Source organism: Drosophila persimilis, unplaced genomic scaffold (genome assembly GCF_003286085.1).
Source record: "Drosophila persimilis strain 14011-0111.01,24,50 unplaced genomic scaffold, DperRS2 tig00000000-arrow-pilon, whole genome shotgun sequence".
NCBI lineage: Eukaryota > Metazoa > Arthropoda > Insecta > Diptera > Drosophilidae > Drosophila > Drosophila persimilis.
In genome coordinates, this window is record NW_020825288.1 from 278042 (window position 1) to 294967 (window position 16926).

General features: G+C 42.2%; 4 protein-coding genes across 4 annotated transcripts; 1 reads left to right on the forward strand and 3 right to left on the reverse strand.

Moving 5' to 3' along the window:
• Window positions 1-386: 386 nt before the first annotated feature.
• LOC6595052 lies at window positions 387-6872 on the reverse strand. Its single transcript, XM_026990950.1, has 8 exons — window positions 6785-6872; window positions 3456-3927; window positions 3200-3360; window positions 2875-3076; window positions 2138-2389; window positions 1144-2075; window positions 862-1062; window positions 387-765 (listed from the first exon to the last, which is right to left on the reverse strand). The coding sequence occupies exons 2-8, from the start codon at window positions 3905-3907 to the stop codon at window positions 653-655; spliced, it is 2313 nt and encodes a 770-aa protein (XP_026846751.1). The 5' UTR covers window positions 3908-3927; window positions 6785-6872; the 3' UTR covers window positions 387-652.
• A 1602-nt stretch (window positions 6873-8474) lies between these two features.
• LOC6595051 (trypsin-1) lies at window positions 8475-9385 on the forward strand. The gene is made up of 2 exons (XM_002020538.2): window positions 8475-8864; window positions 8919-9385. Exons 1-2 carry the CDS (start codon window positions 8475-8477, stop codon window positions 9306-9308), a joined length of 780 nt encoding a protein of 259 aa, XP_002020574.1. The 3' UTR covers window positions 9309-9385.
• A 572-nt stretch (window positions 9386-9957) lies between these two features.
• LOC6595050 lies at window positions 9958-13390 on the reverse strand. The gene is made up of 4 exons (XM_026990928.1): window positions 12746-13390; window positions 12519-12681; window positions 12173-12455; window positions 9958-12114 (listed from the first exon to the last, which is right to left on the reverse strand). Exons 1-4 carry the CDS (start codon window positions 13278-13280, stop codon window positions 10090-10092), a joined length of 3006 nt encoding a protein of 1001 aa, XP_026846729.1. The 5' UTR covers window positions 13281-13390; the 3' UTR covers window positions 9958-10089.
• A 209-nt stretch (window positions 13391-13599) lies between these two features.
• LOC6595049 lies at window positions 13600-16882 on the reverse strand. Its single transcript, XM_002020536.2, has 3 exons — window positions 16148-16882; window positions 14833-16080; window positions 13600-14765 (listed from the first exon to the last, which is right to left on the reverse strand). Exons 1-3 carry the CDS (start codon window positions 16564-16566, stop codon window positions 13682-13684), a joined length of 2751 nt encoding a protein of 916 aa, XP_002020572.1. The 5' UTR covers window positions 16567-16882; the 3' UTR covers window positions 13600-13681.
• Window positions 16883-16926: the final 44 nt, after the last annotated feature.

Sequence of the window (16926 nt, forward strand, 5' to 3'; positions counted from 1 at the left end):
CGATAGCTACAAGCAAAACAATAAAAGTAAATTAAAGACGTTGGTTAAACGAACACCCATTTAATAAAGTACACTAATAATCATATTTTATTTAAGTTCTTAAGTTTTAATAATAATAAAAGACTTCAATTCGATTATTGTTGAATTAGTTTAGATCAGACATAAAAGTGCTATTTGCTATTTATATAAAATAAATTAGATTTCTTAGTTAAACTATTTCACATACGACACAGATAATAAGGCGCTCCAATAGAACTATGATTCCGATCAATAAGTATAATCATATGGTTTTACAAATATGAACAATATTTTTTCCAAAGTCACAAAAGAAGTTCAATGCAGAAGTCAAACTTCATTTATAAGTAAGGAAGTTGTTAGATAGAACATATAAAACATAACACAGTATAATGTTTTACGCCATGGCTGTATTGCCAACATTTTGAATTCCACCGAACAAAACAAAATAATTGTAATTTCTCTGAAATCGTGCACTGACTAGATAAGACAAATAGCGGTTGTTATATCAGGACGACGGGTATTCTGAGCGGATATTCAGCATAACATTGCGTAAATATAGATTGCACCTTTTGAAGCTGACTTATAATTAAGCTGATTAGAATTATGTATAAATATATTAGAATAATGGTTGGGCTTAATAAGAGTGTTGATACGGTTGTAGCTTCTGACGGCGTTGATAGCAATAGGTCCAAATGGCTATAATAGCCAGCTGAGTAAGCAAAAATATTGTGGCGGCTGTAATGAGACCTAGACGAAAAAGGTGAGTAATGATTGGAAAAAACGCGGAATAATAATTAAGTTAATTATGATAGGTAAACGTTATCATTTCAGAAATTATCTTACCAATTGCGTTCACGCAGAATCCATGGCCTTCTTCACTAGCTGTAAATGTGGTTTCATTGCCATCATAATAATCGCCACTTTCTTGCTTATTGGGTTTAAAGCCGAATTTGTCTGTGATTTGAATTGACTGAACAAGCAACATGTCACTGGGGATAGATTTCATTGACATATCGATATCCCGACGCGTACGTGACATATTATCTATGGAGGATAAACGGTTTCATATATAGTAAATATATAGAATATTCATCCAAACTTTACTCAGCTTGAACAATAAATTACCTGTTATATTAAGAGACCTTCGCTTTCGACCATAGGACACCAATGATCTAAATTCACCGCTGGTGTCTTCCTGGTCGCATTGGACTGGCTCACAGCTCGGCATGCAAGGTGTCACTAGTGCCCGGAACTGAACGACCTCACTTGAAGGAAACTTAAACGCGTCGAAATTGGAGAGTAAAACCTTGCCGGTAAGGGACTCCTTATAAATGGGACCCATGATGAAGTGATCGGTTGGGCATCCATTAGAGTCGATCAAGGTAATTTCCGAGTTATCTACGCCGTCCATAGCTACCAACTCACGAATAAAGATCTCATATGGACTTTGCTCGTCAACAATTTCAAACTTTAACGCCAGTGGATCTCCTACTTCAGCAGAGCGCATCATATCTGAGCCATCTCGGGAGGTTATACGCATTATCACATTTGGTGAGTCGACAATGACTTCCTCAGAAAGTGCTGGCATAATATCGCCGCGCACATCTAGGTCAACGCCATTGCTAACAGACTTATTTGTAAGATCATACTGACAGGCCAATGCTAAACCCAAGTCTGACGACGTTACTATCATGTCATGGTGCTGTATAATTATATCATTGATGTAGCGTCCCGAACTGCTCTGGCGGACGTTACATTCTAAGTCATGGTAATTCATACGAAATTCGAAATCTAATGCGCTCTGAACATCAATTGCGCAGGATTTAGGGGAACCTTTGGCGTACACTTTTCCATTAAACAGTTTCGAGGTGCGTATACGAGCCAGCATATCTCCGCCACCGCACTCTATAGTCACGTTATAGCAAGATGTCAACTCGTAGGTTGAGGCTTCAGGAACCTCCAGGAAAGGTTCTTGGACATCAGCGAGAGTGGCACGACTATGGTGAGATAAGCGGCATACCATGTCCCCAGTATCGTTGTAGTCATACGAGTGACATCTAGTCGTAGAAACATCTATATTAACAAAAATTCTAAATAAAAGTCAATATATTTTCCTCACCTATAAGGGGAATTGAGGCAAAGCTCTCGACACTCATCAATACTGCTTACTTCCTGATATACAGAATCGACTGTTTTTAGAATACGTCCGGGTAGACGCTTAAATTCGCACAACTTATTTGGTTCGTCGATGCAGTGATTTTCCAGATAGTCACTTCCTTCTTGTGTCTGAAAAGCGTTCGAACCAGCCAAAGTTAATCGATCAAACTCACTCAGTTCACATGTTCCAGAGACTCGATCATAGTTAGCTGATCTATAAAGTTAGAAACAATCTTTTAAAAATGTATTTATACCAAATGATAAGAGGTTTTTCTAAGCTATATATATTAATCTATTCTTAAATTGTTCCATTTGTCTGAGTTATGTGGTTGGATAGTGTATTAAAAAGTATTTTTCTCAGAAATGTCTTACAGCCGATGGTTCTTATAGTAGCTGTATGATATTCAGATTTTTAATGGATTAGGTTTTGTTACTTTTTCTAAAAAAAACAGTTTTTCCCATAACGAGTTTTCCTTTGACCGATTGTTCCTATGGCATCTACATATGTATATACATATGTATGCACTTATATAGTTCTTTGTTCCTCTCTGGGTGTTTTTGCTACTTGCATACATACATATGTATATGTACATATACATACTGTATTCATCAGATATAAGGTTATGTTAAAGTTTCAGCCACGCCACACGCCAGTCTTTTTTTTTGTGGACTGAAAACTCGAATCGTAAGAGTTCTTACCTGCATGTGAATTCTGTTTCGCTCAGACAAAGTTCAAAGCACTCGCGCCTTGACGTCAGCGACACGGAACGCTTAACTTCCGTCTTTAGCTTATAGTTTTGAACACGATCGACATACCAAGCTCGAGCACAAGGTTTCACGGAAAGGCATGATTTTTGCGCATAAATTGTAAACACGGGAAATTGTGATTTTGTAAGAGCACCTAAAAGAAGTAAAAATATGTAAAGAGGTAAAAATAGGCCAATTAGGAATTATTGAATTGCTAGTACTAATTTATATTAGCAACTGAATGATATGTTTATATATGATGCTTGAATTTGCCTACCTGGCAACTGATCAGCGTGGGCGGAAAAGAGCACGCAAAGTCCTGTTTCGTAATTAACTGACTGACAAGTTTTATTTTTCCTACACGTGTCCAGGCAATCAGTAAGCATTAGCGTGCCTGGCAAAGAATCCATAAGTTTTTCAGGAGCTGAGAATACATATCTATTGAAATTATAGTAATAGAATTATTATGGAATTATAGTAATATAATTCATTCAATACCTTATTGTAAAAGTGTAATTCAGTTTTTTACTCACCCTGTAACAATTTCAAAGCCTACAAGATCAGGATTACAATCTATCGGTGCATTATCATAATAAATTCCACCCTCTTCAGAACCAGATGAGCTGGATACGACTTCCTTTGAGTCTAAATCTGAAGCGGCCGACAAGTCAAGAGCTGAGTTGCGTGTTTCAGCCGTATGTGCTGGATCTGTACCAGTTAAGATTAAAACTGGCTCAGTTTGTGAAGCAAATTGATGACTACTAGTATTTACTTCAGTAGTCTTTGCCTTTGATGCTGGTATTTCTGTGGGATTGGCAATCTGTTCAAGAACATTTTCTTTGTTAACAGAGGGTACTGCTGCTGTAACGGACTCTACGGCTAATCGGCGCATTCGTAAATGTTCTTTCGCTGTAGCAACGCTATATAGCATGAGCGCTAGAAATATTTGACGCATTAAATTTATGCGTTGCGGCGTCTTAGCCATTATAACGATATGGCTTCTATCTGCAAGTAACCAAAAATAATGAATGTTTAAAAAACATAAAAAAAAAATGTATGTCAAATCGTTTTACACCGCTATATGCAGTAGGAGAGCAACAATGAGAGATATTCAAAATAAACAACATTTGAAGAAGATTGATTGTATGTTTAAAAACAGAAAGAAAAATGTATATATAAAGAAAGACCTGTATTTCAAAATGCTTATTTTACTGCGAATATTATGTATTTTCCTAGCAGACAGTTAAATATAACATTTTACATATATATTTATTAGGGCGTTAATATTGTTGTCTACTAAGCTCGCACTATCTCAATCTTCTTAAATTAATTTTGTTGGCATAAGACGTAACGAAAATAATGAAATCCCTCAGAAAAGCAACATCTCGGATACAAAATTTGTTATGGCGGCGCAGCTTACGAGTATATTAACCTGGCACGTCGACGACCTTATTGCACTATTCACAACTATTCTTAAAATTGTAGGGAGTGTGAGCTTATATTTTTCTGGTTCGCTGAGTTATATTCTTGCGCAACTGCTAAGTTAATGGCCATCGTTTATGATTGACGGTTGTGCTGTTAAGACTATTAGGGTTCATGAACTCTAATTCTACCTGAAGTACATATCGGTTTAGAACAGAGTTCGGTTGAAGTATATAATCTATACATTGCACCAAAACAACATTTTTGATTACGTTCATACACTAAATTTTGTATTAGACATATGTGCGTGTGTGTTAATGTATAGACATACATATGTACATAGGTTATTGCACAATACAAATTTAATACTTTCATGTCCGATTATAATTTCTTGTAGAGTTTTTAATTAGAAAAGCATTTGAAGCATGACCTATTGTACTAACTCTTAAAATACTAACTGTATAAAAAACATACATATGTACATATTTATAATTTTCCGTCAGGCTCGCTATTCTAACAGTTATTCTGTGTGGATGTTTATGAATATACATTTCGAAGCAAAATGAGCGTGCAACAAGATTGCAAGTCGATTGTATGCATTACCGCCAATGCCAACCATCCACCAGGCACCCTAACCTGTCTTGGCTACGGTACTTTGGACCCATCCCCAAACTGACCAGTTACCATAGTAGTTTCACCAAATATACATATGTACATACATGTACATTATATTTACATAGAAAACGATTTACTTATTACGGTTTACGCAGCGGTCTAAAGAACCCATTACATTTACAAAAATAATATGCTTGAAAGATTTTTGAGCATTATTTTTAGATTTTATTTTTGCCCAACAAATCTTAACTTGTCGGTCTGGTGCACACGTACAGGAATGCCAATGTAGCATGTAAGGAATGACCACTCGGGAAGCTGCGTTATAACAAGTCCATGACCATTTTTATATACACAAAGCTTGTAGAAAGCGGCAGAAGAATTAGGTCAATGATTATCGTCAAAAAGTTGTCTTGCTGTGCATAGACATATGTACATACATACATATGTATAGGTTGCAGTGCCCGCGGAGATCAGTTCGAACCTAACCGGTATGGACGCCAGAAGGAAGTGGCACTGCCTAACTATGCCGTTGATCTCATCCGATTAGTACAATTAGTCACTTATAGCCTACATTTTTTGTTCAAAATCTACCATTTATTAATGGAAAATGGTTTAACACGATATTCCCCCTATGAAACCAAGCACGGCTGCTGATATTAATATAGAAAATAATAATTTGAATAAATAGTATGTCTCAGTTATACTTAAATGTTCTTTAAAATAAGAACTTTCCATACTTTGACGGACTTCACTTCGATTCACACTTCGCTTATTTTCGGATGCATGATGTAATTTAAAATCAGCACCAGCTAAAAGTCAATAGAAATCCGAACTCTGAAAGGAACCGCCGAAAACTTTCACCATTCTAAATGTGTTAATGATTTCATTTGATTATTCACTAGAAGGGGAAAATACTGTTCAATCTGGTGAATTTATTGTACTCAATTATTTGTGCGTATTCCATTTTATAAAATTATTAAAAATTTGGTTTTTCATTTATGTAGCTAAAAGATAGAACTAGTAGTCACATAATTATTTTTTCTGGCGACATACGTATATTAAAAAAAAGGGCTAAACTATGTTTACATCTACATAGGGTGCTTCTTTTCTAGTACAGAAACCTTTAGAATTTCATGCCACACGGCGTAATATATGAATCTCTCTCTGTAAGTGCTTAAGTTTACTTTTTGTTGCTAACTATTTTCCACTGTCTGTCGAATAAGCCAACCGTGCCCTATTCACGTCCAACAAGCAGCCAGTCAAGCTGAAAGAGTATTTTCAACCTTATGTTTGCTAATGTTTTGACGGCACTATGAGGCTATATCACTATTAAAGAGTTCCTTGCCTTAGTGCGTTTCTACACCGGTTGCTGCAACATCTTCTTTTCCTCCATCTCAGTTCACTTATTCAGAATGATTCTATCCCTTTTTTCAATGCTTGCATAGTCGTCCATCAGCTTGATCGCTGCTGTTCGAATAAACCGGTTAATACTTTTTTGTGATTTTTCTTAGTTATTCTTCAGTTAGAGCAAAGGTTTACATAGCTGTCTTCGCGTATCTTGCATAGCGGTTTGTTTCAAGCCAAAGACTTAAGAAATTAACTTGAACGATTACTGTGTTTGACACATTGGGAGTCATTAAAAACTATAATATGCAGCTGGAATTCTCAATAAATAAACAACAGTTTTTATAATGTATAGATTCAAAAGAAAAGTAGTGAAATTTTTCATTGTTGCTCTCTAAAAGGCCAACTAGTAACAACAAATTTTATAGCTTAGTAACAGTAATCTGAACAGTTTTATACCATGGACAAAATAACAAATTACCTAAGCACCAGTTCAAAAATCGATTTACACACGTTTACAGTCAATCCCGTAATACAGGCTCTAGCTTATCACACTAATCACAACAGAATAGGGAAACACTTTCGAAAGAAGTTGCACTTTACAGAGGATACAAAGAAGAAACCGAACTTGACCATTCAATGGTTGACGCAGAACTGAAATCTTCAATGCCACCAAGTGACTTGTTATAAAAATTAGATAAAGAAGTTCTGAAGGCGCAGCCAGGTGTGTTGGTCTTCAAGAAATGCGGCAGCGCACTACCTGCTTGAAGCTGGAGACCCAACATTTTCAAGAGAATGAAATTGGAAAGAGAAACAGAGGAATTCTGACAAAAGAAAGTCTTAAGGCAATGGATGCTTGAAAGAATCTCAAATGAAAAGAAATTGTAAGCATGGTAAATCTCACCTGTAAAAAGTCTCCACAAAAACTCTACACATTCATACTTCAACGATCGAGAACACTGTGCACCTGTTTTCTCTCTTTCTCTGTTCTCTTCGCCTGTTAATAACATGCTCATTCGTACATATGTACATGTGTACCTACAAAAACAACGTTTCCGCCATACAAGCTCTATTAATTTTGGTATGAACCTGTTAACGTATAAAATACAGGCCCACGAGTACAAAATTGACGTGGTAATAGGGTTTTCTAAGCTTACAAATGTTACTTACTTTTATATACTTTTCACTTTCACTAATATTGTACATGTGAAATGGTTTTTTCCCTATTTTCTCATTTTCTTGTCGTTAAGGCTTAATCGGATTAAACCAAAGCTGCCTATACAATTTGTGTGGGCTACATTTTGACTTTTTTTGTTATATTTCGGGTAGCATTTACGGCTAGATCAATGATATTTCACAAGCTCTCAGAAAGTTGATTAGCCCACATTTTTGGCAAAGACATCAGATTGCTGCTCCGCAAGCTGGCGTTGCTTTCAAAGTATGTAAAATAAGAATAGCCCATCAAACGGTGTTTGATTTCCAAATTTATGGGTCAAGCAAATGCAAATCAGTTTGTGGTCCGATTTTCTCAAGAAACGGGTCGTGCTTGGATAACAAATGGAGTAAACAATAAATATGTATGTATATATGTACATATAAACAAATATGGCCATTAGCTTAATACAGTTAAAAAGTTGATTGAGCGTTAAATAGAGTCAAAATGTAAAAACAGTCAACCTTTGTTAATCCTCGTATAATTTTTGAACAGCTATTACTCATTAGATTTCAATAGATTGTTATTGAAGTAAGAGTAATGTATCAAAATGGACATACACAACTTAAAAGTGTGCTCCATGATTAAGACTACAAAGAACGGAAGATGGTGATCGTGCTATCATTACTTCAGAACGTAAAATAAGAATGTGTGTTTCATGGAAACAACATATTATTGCCCTTTTACGTTAAATTTACTTTTGAAAATGTTTAATTAGCCTGCAACTTCATTACTAATGAGAAAAGTGCTCAATCGGCAACGTGCCAGTATTGAAATATACTTTTCAAGAAAACTCAGTGATAAGAAAAGTGTCTTTCTTAATTACAAAATAATGTTCCAAACTTGTATTACTGTTGGCTCATTATTTTCACTGCTATATTCCAATGCCTATTTCAGCGTGTATAAATATGATTCATTTTTAGGGCAATACGGTTATTGTCTAAGACTGAGTTAAACGATGTACAAATTAAAGTCGGTGTACATTTTGTTTATTCTCTTCCGTTTTTTTTTAGCTTCTGAAGAAAATCGTCAGAGTCCCCGCATAGTAGGCGGATATCCGACTGATATTTTTAACGTACCATATATAGTATCCTTGCAGCTATACGGCAACCACCATTGTGGCGGCTCAATAGTAAATAATCGTACTATTGTAACAGCGGCCCATTGCCTTGCCGGCATACCGCGACGCCTGCTAAAAGTCAAAGTTGGTGGATCAACGCGTTCTCCTACAGATGGACAACTATTCTCGGTTGCTTCAATTCATTACCATGAAAAATGGTCTGCCAAGTCAATGGATTATGACATTGGATTAATACGATTAGTCAATGAGTTGAAATACTCCAGAAAAGTTTGTGGTATGAGCGTTCTACCTGCTCCAACATATTTACGTTTTCTTTTTCAGGTAAAAGCTATTGGGATGAATCATAGAAAGATAGCCGATGGCTCATTTGCAACCATTGCCGGATGGGGCTTTACAACTGCAGACGGTGCCAGTACACAAGTTTTACATTTCGCCCGAGTGCCAATTGTCAATCAGACAGTTTGTAGAAATTTACTCGGAAATAGAGTTACGGAACGTATGATTTGTGCTGGATATATAAATAATGGGGGTGTGGATGCCTGTCATATGGACTCTGGCGGCCCCTTAGTAGTGAGAGAGGAATTGATTGGCATTGTGTCATGGGGAATTGGATGTGCATTAAAGAAAAAGCCTGGAGTCTATGCACGAATTGAGACTTTGTCAATTTGGTTAAACAATCTTATGAAAAAACTGAGCACTGAAAAGGATTAACAATATCAACAATTATCATAACGCAAATGTAAAAAAATTTAGTGTAATCAAAAGAAGAGCAAAGAATAAGAGAATAACGAAATAATTACTAGTTATATGGCAGTAGACCGGTGGCAAAGCAAACAAAATTATTCAATTGGTGCTATTATCGCTCGGCACGGCATATTATTTGTTAGTCGATTAAGTGCTATCATTGCAAGGCGAATGACCACTTTCGCATTTAACAATAGCATTGAGATTAGACTGATTTTGGATTTAAGCAGCTCGAAAAAAACTTCCCTATTTAAGGTAATCGAATACGGAATTTCGGATCATATGTTATATTGAAATAAGAAACTCGTAAATTTGTATGCAAAAGCGAATAGGCCCCGAATCAACCGGGGTTGGCAGACCTCCTGGCCCCGCGTGCTAAACTGAAACGCTGAACGCCGATGATGCTGGTATAGGATATTTTTTCAGAAAAGCACTGTAAAATTTCTAATTGTGATGATGCTTTGTAGTATATCTGATATGAAACTTCCTTTAAAATCCGAACTCTCTTGTTTGGATAAGAACAAGTCGGTAAGTATAACCTGCAAAAATTGGAATCAACATATAGAATATATACAACATAAAAAGAACACTGTGCAGAGTACTAACAAGACACAAATGAACGATGTTATTTAGTTATTTTATTGAAAATAATAATTTAATGTCGTGGGCCTGAAATTTATAAGTGTTTTTAGAAATATCTGTCGACTTGCTCGAATATATGTAGTACGGTGTGACCATTTTTGACTGGCTAGGAAAGATTCCCGACGGAGAAATAGTTTACTGGATAGGTGTCGAATCTAACGAACTTCTCACTGCGCTTACCCATCCCTGTTCCCTCGCTCCACAGTCTTTGGGGAGCCGTTGGCGGATAGGCAGCCTGGTTCAAGAGACGCATACGGTGTCCGCTGAGCGGGGAGGTAAAATCATTGGAATACTCCTGTTGATCGTAAGTCTGCGATAGGCCGGCGAAGCTGTCCAGTGTTTCGCTGATGAACCCACCCTTTTGACGACCCGGCTGTGCCTTCTTCTTCTTGGTCTTTGGCTTGTTGCGCATAATAGGCTTTTTGGGCTCCTGGTGTACGTTGCCCTTGCCGTATATCCAGTCGAAACGTTTCTTTCGCTCACCGAGCACGCAGGCGCCGTATTGGACGTAGGGATTCGGAGGATGAGGGAACATACTGGGCATGGCCCAGTCGTTCTCATCGTACTGTGTGTCAGTGTGCTTCACGTGCGACTTCTTCAGTCGTTCAGGATGCATGAGGCCGGCCGGCGGGGTGACTCCAAACTCATACTCAGCCTCACTGTCGGTGGTTTCAGAGAGGACGAGGTCTTCTTCACAGCTGTCGATCTGGCGTCGCTCGCACTCTTTTTTGAGTTGGTAGACCAGGCGCTTTTTGTCGATGAAGCTGCGGCAGTAGCACTCGGTAACGGGCTTGTGGCAGGAGCACTTGCTGAATCCCATGCTCTTGAGGCAGCGCTTTAAGTCCCGCACCTCCTTCAGTAATGGATTCTTTACGATGCGGAACTGTACGGGTTTCATGTTGACGTAGGGGTTGGCGGACCGTTTCAGTGTTTCCGTGTCCTTGAGTGGGCGCAGCGTGATGATGAACTCGTCGTTCTTCTTCTCGATGTGCAGCGTCGGCACCTGCACCAGGTCCTCGGGCTTCTCCTCGTAATCGGCCGGCGGTGGCGGCTTGTGATTGTAGTAGGTCATGTACTTCGACACGGGTATGGTGTCCACGGGGTAGTCCTTGAGAAAGTAGCGCATCAGCTCTCGTATGGATCGTCGGATAGCACCCGGTCGCCACCCCGGCTTCTTGGCCAGGGGGTGGGCGGTCCAGAGCCATCCCATGTGGCTGGGCACCTTCGAATCCCCGTCAAAGCAGTGAGCATGGTTGCGCGCCGCATGTCCCTCTCTTTCTCTGGGTAGCATTGCGTAGAACTTGGACTTGAAGGGCATTTTTCGGCGTGAGGGTCGTTTCTTGCGTTGCTTGGGCTCTACGCAAGAATCCTCCAACATCTTGCCCTTATCCTTGACGTGTGAAGGTTTTCCGGAATGGCGTTTCTTGGATACTCTGGAGAGGTTGCAAGCCTCTTCGCAAATCTCCTCGATCTTCGGACTCCTCTCGTTGGACTTATCTTTGAACAGCTCCTTGAGCTCTGCAAATACACTGGCTAGATGCAGTTCCGGTCGCTTGTCTTCGGCTTCCTTGGCTATAGACAAACGCGGCTGTTTGCGGGTATGGGGACAAAGATCAACGCCAGCTGACTTCTTAATACTCTTTTTCAGCAGCTCGTAGTCCCGCACTATGGCATCGAACGCCTCCGACGTGGGCCCATCTTCTGCGACACTTCTGCCAGAGCAGCCACTCATAGAGCCAAGAGCAAAGCAGGCTGCATCTTCAGGCTGCTCTAAATGGGTCAGCAGGATTTTCTCAGCTGTTGCCTCCTCGTCATATGGCTTCTCCTTGAATATGGGCACTGGCTTGTAGCCGCAGTATGGACAGGCCCCAATCTTTGGCAGCCAAGATACGTCCTCCCCGCAGACTTGGCACACGCGACACGAGCTGATAAGCGTCTGCTTCAGGTCCGGCACCGACACTTGATGGCACAGGCGGTTGGTGGTGCCATCCCCGTACGCTGCCTGTCGTTCGGGCGAGAACTGATCCGAGGGCCCTCTTGGAGGTTCAATGGTGAGGCAAGAGTCGTCCGCGTCTGGGCAGCCATAGACTGCGTAGGGTCCTGCCATGTCCACCAGCTTCATGGGCTGGCCCTGAAATAGTTTGCCTTTCGGTTGTGAAGTGAGGGTATTTGAGAGGGTGAATACTCACCTCGGGGCCACAGCATTTGTTTAGGATGCCGGCGTCGTTGACGTTGCGCATGTTGAGGGTGCGGAACTTGGAAAGGCTGCTGCGGGGGTCCGAGCAACGGTGGTCGGACTGCTCCACGTCATCGGGCCTGAAGCCTAGACATGGGTCGGTGGAGGAGGATGGAAATGTTTGAGAGCTGTCCCCCACCATGAAAAAGACGTCCTGCTGGTCCACAAACTTTTCGATGCATTCCTTGAGATCATCGCTCTCCGAATATAGACCGGAGGCGGTCCTGTCTATTTCTCTATTGAAGTTCAGGGGCTATCGCATTTAGGTGGCTTCAGGTTCCGTCAGTAGTGCTACTTACTCTTTCATGTCTTGGCACCGCATCTGCATAGAGATTCTCACGGTGGCCATACCAACGGTGCACCCACGGCAGGTGAGCTCCACGTTGGCAGTGTGCACCACTTGCTGCACAGTGTTGCACATGCGCAAGATGACTGACTCGGGAAGCACATAGCAGCCTCGACCTTTACGAGATTGAGGTTGATTTTAGAACATTTCCATTAGAAGGTGGTTGCTGATAGTACGTACCTATCTCCTTTTTCATATAGACGACTGCGAGGGAGATGCCCTCCGCCAGACTCTTTGCCAGACACTCACCCACCATTGGGAAGGTCTTTAGCGGCTCGGGGGGCAGACATAGCGCGTTGATGCGATCTGCTTTAAGGCATGGAGCAACCCCTTTGCAGATGTCCACCTTGATACTCAGTTTGTCCTGGCACTCGAAGTCCCGGCCCGGCATGTACAGCTTCTGGACGACCATGTTGACCGTGAAACACCGCATGGCGTCCTTGTTGGACTTGCCTTTCTGACCAGGCCCAGGACAGATCGGTTCAGTCTGTCCCTTGGGGGGGCAGGTCGAGCAGCAGACATCGGTGTCCTTCGGGAACATTTCCTTCTCCCGGTTGTTCTGCCTGGTGGTGCATCTCATATAGTCGGCCCTGTCCCTATCCATCTTGGTGGTCACCAAACAGCGGTGGTGGTCATAACTCTTTCTATCCTGCTTCACTGGCTTGTCCTGCGTCTTGGGTTCCTGCTCATTCTCCTTCTTCTCAACGGTGGCCATTGTTCAATCAAATTTGGGACACGAGTCTAAAAATTTCCTTGCACAAATAATTTAAAGCACGCGAGCAACGCTACGAAAAATTCACATAAATTGTAACAATTTTTACGGGCCTGAAAACTTTCAAGTTAACGCCCTGAACTATCAATAGAGAATGAGCTCCTGTCCTACGAGTCCTACTAAAAAAAACAGTGTTTGCTGAAAGAAAATCTCAGGGCACTCTTTTTACTCCGATTTTTTTACTCAGAACTTTTTTACATGTTGTTTTTGTATGTGGTCCAGTTAGTTCAAGTCGAGTCTAATGGGTTACCAAATAAGGGTATAAGTTAAATGCCTAGTTTTCCGAGCTTTATTGTTCAGAGCTCCTATGAGTATCTGGAGTGTCGAAATATTCTAGGATCGGGTCAATGCCAATGCATTTGCATGGATACATTTGTAAAGGAAGACATGTCGAGAGAGTTGGACTTGTGCCAGTTTTTTTTTGATGTAGAAGATTGGGCCAGGAATATATTCGGGTCATCAAATCCCCCTGCCTGGCGTCCCGGCCGTGTCTTCTTTTTCTTTGTCTTGGACTTATTGCGCATAATAGGCTTTTTGGGCTCCTGGTGTACGTTGCCCTTGCCGTATATCCAGTCGAAGCGTTTCTTTCGCTCACCGAGCACGCAGGCGCCGTATTGGACGTAGGGATTCGGAGGATGGGGGAACATACTGGGCATGGCCCAGTCGTTTTCGTTGTACTGCGTTTCAGTGTGCTTCACGTGGGACTTCTTCAGTCGTTCTGGCTTGATGACCCCAGCAGGCGGAGTGACTCCGAATTCGTACTCTTCCTCGCTGTCGCTCTCATCACCTGTAATTGGGGAGTAGAAGAATGTTTTTATCTTCTCCGGCCATCCCCGCTGCTTAAGCATGCTTTCCACCTCGTACTCGAGGCGCTTTTTGTCAATGTGACTGCGACAATAGCAGCTAGTTACTGGCCTGTTGCACTTGCAAGGAGGGAATCCCTTCTCTTTAAGGAGCATTTTCATCTCACGCAGCCTGGCTGCACTGGGATCCTTTGTGATGCGAAAGACCACTGGCTTCATATCCGCATAGGGATTCGCGCACAGCGCTAGCGAGTGTGGGTCTTTCAGGGGACGCAGTGTGATGATATATTCGTCCCGTTTCTTAAGAATGTGCAGCGTAGGATGTTGCACCAGTGCCTCCTGCAATGGATCCTCTGGATCGGGTCTTTTGTTCCGGTAGTGGTAGCGCGAGAGGCATATGGTATCCACGGGGAAGTCCTTGAGGAAGTAAGCCATCAGTTGTCGTATTGGCCTGGAAATTGCACCCGGCCGCCAGGTCTTGAAGCGCGCCATATCGCTCTTTGTCCACATCCAGCCCATGTGGCAGGGAACCTTGCGGTAGCCGGTGTACTTGCTGTCACTGATGCATCGTCTGTGGCCAATGTGGGGACACACCTTTTTTTTCTGAATATCGAAGTACGTGTATCTGGGGAGCCGATAATGTTTGTATAAGTATGTATTATCTGGGAATGTCCTATGCGAACACAGCTCACCGCTTAGATCTCGAACGGAGGAGTCGAGCCTGGCGATTCTTTCTCTTGCTCTTCCTCTTCGAATCCTTTTCGATCCCTTTGAGTGATTCTCCCAGCGAAGGTCGAGCTCGGCGTCGATCCCCAGCTAACTTTGTGCTGTTGCATGCCGCCTCACATTCTTCGCGAAAAGCCGCGGCATTGGGGTCATCGTGTAAGTTCTTCTCGGACACCGTCTGCTCTTTCTTCTTACCGTACATGTTGCGCATCTCACTGAAAATCGTGATCAGCTTTGAGCGGTGCTGCGACGTGCTCGAGGGTATGTTTTTTAGTGACTGTCCCTTTTTTAGCTGACTTCCGTCTTTTTGAATTACGCGGGCGTTTTGGGACCTATTTTCCTGCTCTGTAAAGAACTGATCGCACAATTTGCGAATGCGACAGCGTGTGCAGATCCGTCCGGACATGCATCCGCACGCTTCAGGGAGGTTGGGATTAGGGTCAGGTAAGTTGGCATTAGCTTTTCTATCTTCCTCGGAGAAAACTATACAGGGTTCTTTGCGGAGGCAGTCACGGAGCAGCTGCTGTGCAGTGGCCGAGACGTCGTAGGGCTCTTCGCAGGAGTCCATGGTATCAAAAGTCCTGTAACCACAGTAGGGACAGCCGGCGACTTTTGGGAGCCAGCTAATGTCCGATTGGCAAAGGCGGCAAATATTCGGGCGCTTGTACTTCTCCTGCTTTAGTTCTGGCTCATTCGTGTCACAGGAACCCAGTAACTTCCTGCGGATCAGTTCCTGCTGCGATGCGGATAAGCAGAGCCGTCCACTGCCCGAATTCTGCTTTTTTTCCTCCAACCAAGTGTCATAAAGACAGTCACTTGAGTTTGTGTCCGTGCTCACCGGTGATGAACGCTGGCAGTGCCACCGTCTGGACTCCTCGTAATTGCAAGGCGGAGCGGGAATCTGCGCCTTGTCGAGTCCTAGCTCCCTAAACAGGTCTTTCAGCATTCCTTGTTCCTTTTCCCTGTGCACCGCTGGGTCAGGGGGAATTTCAATACCCGCTACTGTGCAACCACACTCTCCGGCATCGCGCGAGCTGTCGTTGTGAACGCACTGGAATGGGGCACCGGTATGTGACATCAGCCGCTGGTCCGTTATGCACGATGTGCCCGGACACTTACCAGAGCGACCTAGGGTGAAGATTACGTCCCGATAGTTGATGGACTTATCAACGGGCCGACAAACATCGTAGCAACCGAGGGGCACAAGTCCGGGGCTGAGATAGGCAAAAAAACATACTAAGTATTCTTGATAGGATGCACGAATACTCGGTGAATACTCACTCAAGTTCCGGTTGAAGTGAGCTAAACTTGATGATAATCTCGACTGATTCAATCACCTTCCTATCCTTTGACAGATCTAGATGGATGGTTTCGGTGACCAGAAAGGTGGGATCGGTAAGCTGGCGGAGCAAGAGCGGGGTCAACAGGGCGCTACCGGCCCCGAGGAGATTCCCGCTTTTGCTAACCGTCACGCAAACCCCCTTCGAGGTCAAAATGCCGATGAGCTCGCAGGGACTGGCCACAAACTGACCCAGAGGATCCATTGGGAAATCCTCCACGAACATACGATCCTCGGGAAGCTCTTCAAATTTCTGGAACAGCCGAATGGAGTAAGTGTAGTCACTACTCGTACCGGGTTCACACAATTTAGACTGGACCAGTAGTACGTCGAAGTTATAGGTTTGCTGTGTGGGCTCCATGGTGAGCAGGCGTAAAACTTATATAAAAATTGAGTTTATAATTGTGTTTACTGTCTGCGGATTTGGTAAAACTTTGCTAAAATTTAAAACTATAAAGCTCCTCGGTCAGTACATAAAAAACGTGTGTAGAAAAGATTGAGAGGCAATAAATTCCCAGGTACTGTCAATGTCCGAACATACGAGGATATAACATATAACACAGGTCACTAGGTTTCAATATCTCTCTAAAACTAGGTCATCTGGAACAGAGTTTCGAAAATGAGCGTTGCTTAGTTTAAGAATTTTAACCCTTATCAGAAACTACATAATCAGTTATCGCGTTCATGGTGCACCTTTCGTTGGACCAGCAAGACCCCAGCT

Bases quoted from the DNA above. Each gene is read 5' to 3' on its own strand.
- LOC6595051 (XM_002020538.2), top strand. From the start codon at position 8,475: ATGTACAAATTAAAGTCGGTGTACATTTTGTTTATTCTCTTCCGTTTT. The intron at 8,865-8,918 runs GTTTGTGGTATG...TTTCTTTTTCAG, and splicing joins AGTTGAAATACTCCAGAAAA to GTAAAAGCTATTGGGATGAA.
- LOC6595050 (XM_026990928.1), bottom strand. From the start codon at position 13,280: ATGGCCACCGTTGAGAAGAAGGAGAATGAGCAGGAACCCAAGACGCAG. The intron at 12,682-12,745 runs GTACGTACTATC...AATCTCGTAAAG, and splicing joins CTATATGAAAAAGGAGATAG to GTCGAGGCTGCTATGTGCTT. The intron at 12,456-12,518 runs GTAAGTAGCACT...GAACTTCAATAG, and splicing joins CGGTGCCAAGACATGAAAGA to AGAAATAGACAGGACCGCCT.
- LOC6595049 (XM_002020536.2), bottom strand. From the start codon at position 16,566: ATGGAGCCCACACAGCAAACCTATAACTTCGACGTACTACTGGTCCAG. The intron at 16,081-16,147 runs GTGAGTATTCAC...TGCCTATCTCAG, and splicing joins TCACTTCAACCGGAACTTGA to CCCCGGACTTGTGCCCCTCG. The intron at 14,766-14,832 runs GTGAGCTGTGTT...TCGGCTCCCCAG, and splicing joins CTCCGTTCGAGATCTAAGCG to ATACACGTACTTCGATATTC.
- LOC6595052 (XM_026990950.1), bottom strand. From the start codon at position 3,907: ATGGCTAAGACGCCGCAACGCATAAATTTAATGCGTCAAATATTTCTA. The intron at 3,077-3,199 runs GTAGGCAAATTC...TACTTCTTTTAG, and splicing joins CCACGCTGATCAGTTGCCAG to GTGCTCTTACAAAATCACAA. The intron at 766-861 runs GTAAGATAATTT...TTTTTCGTCTAG, and splicing joins ATTCTGCGTGAACGCAATTG to GTCTCATTACAGCCGCCACA.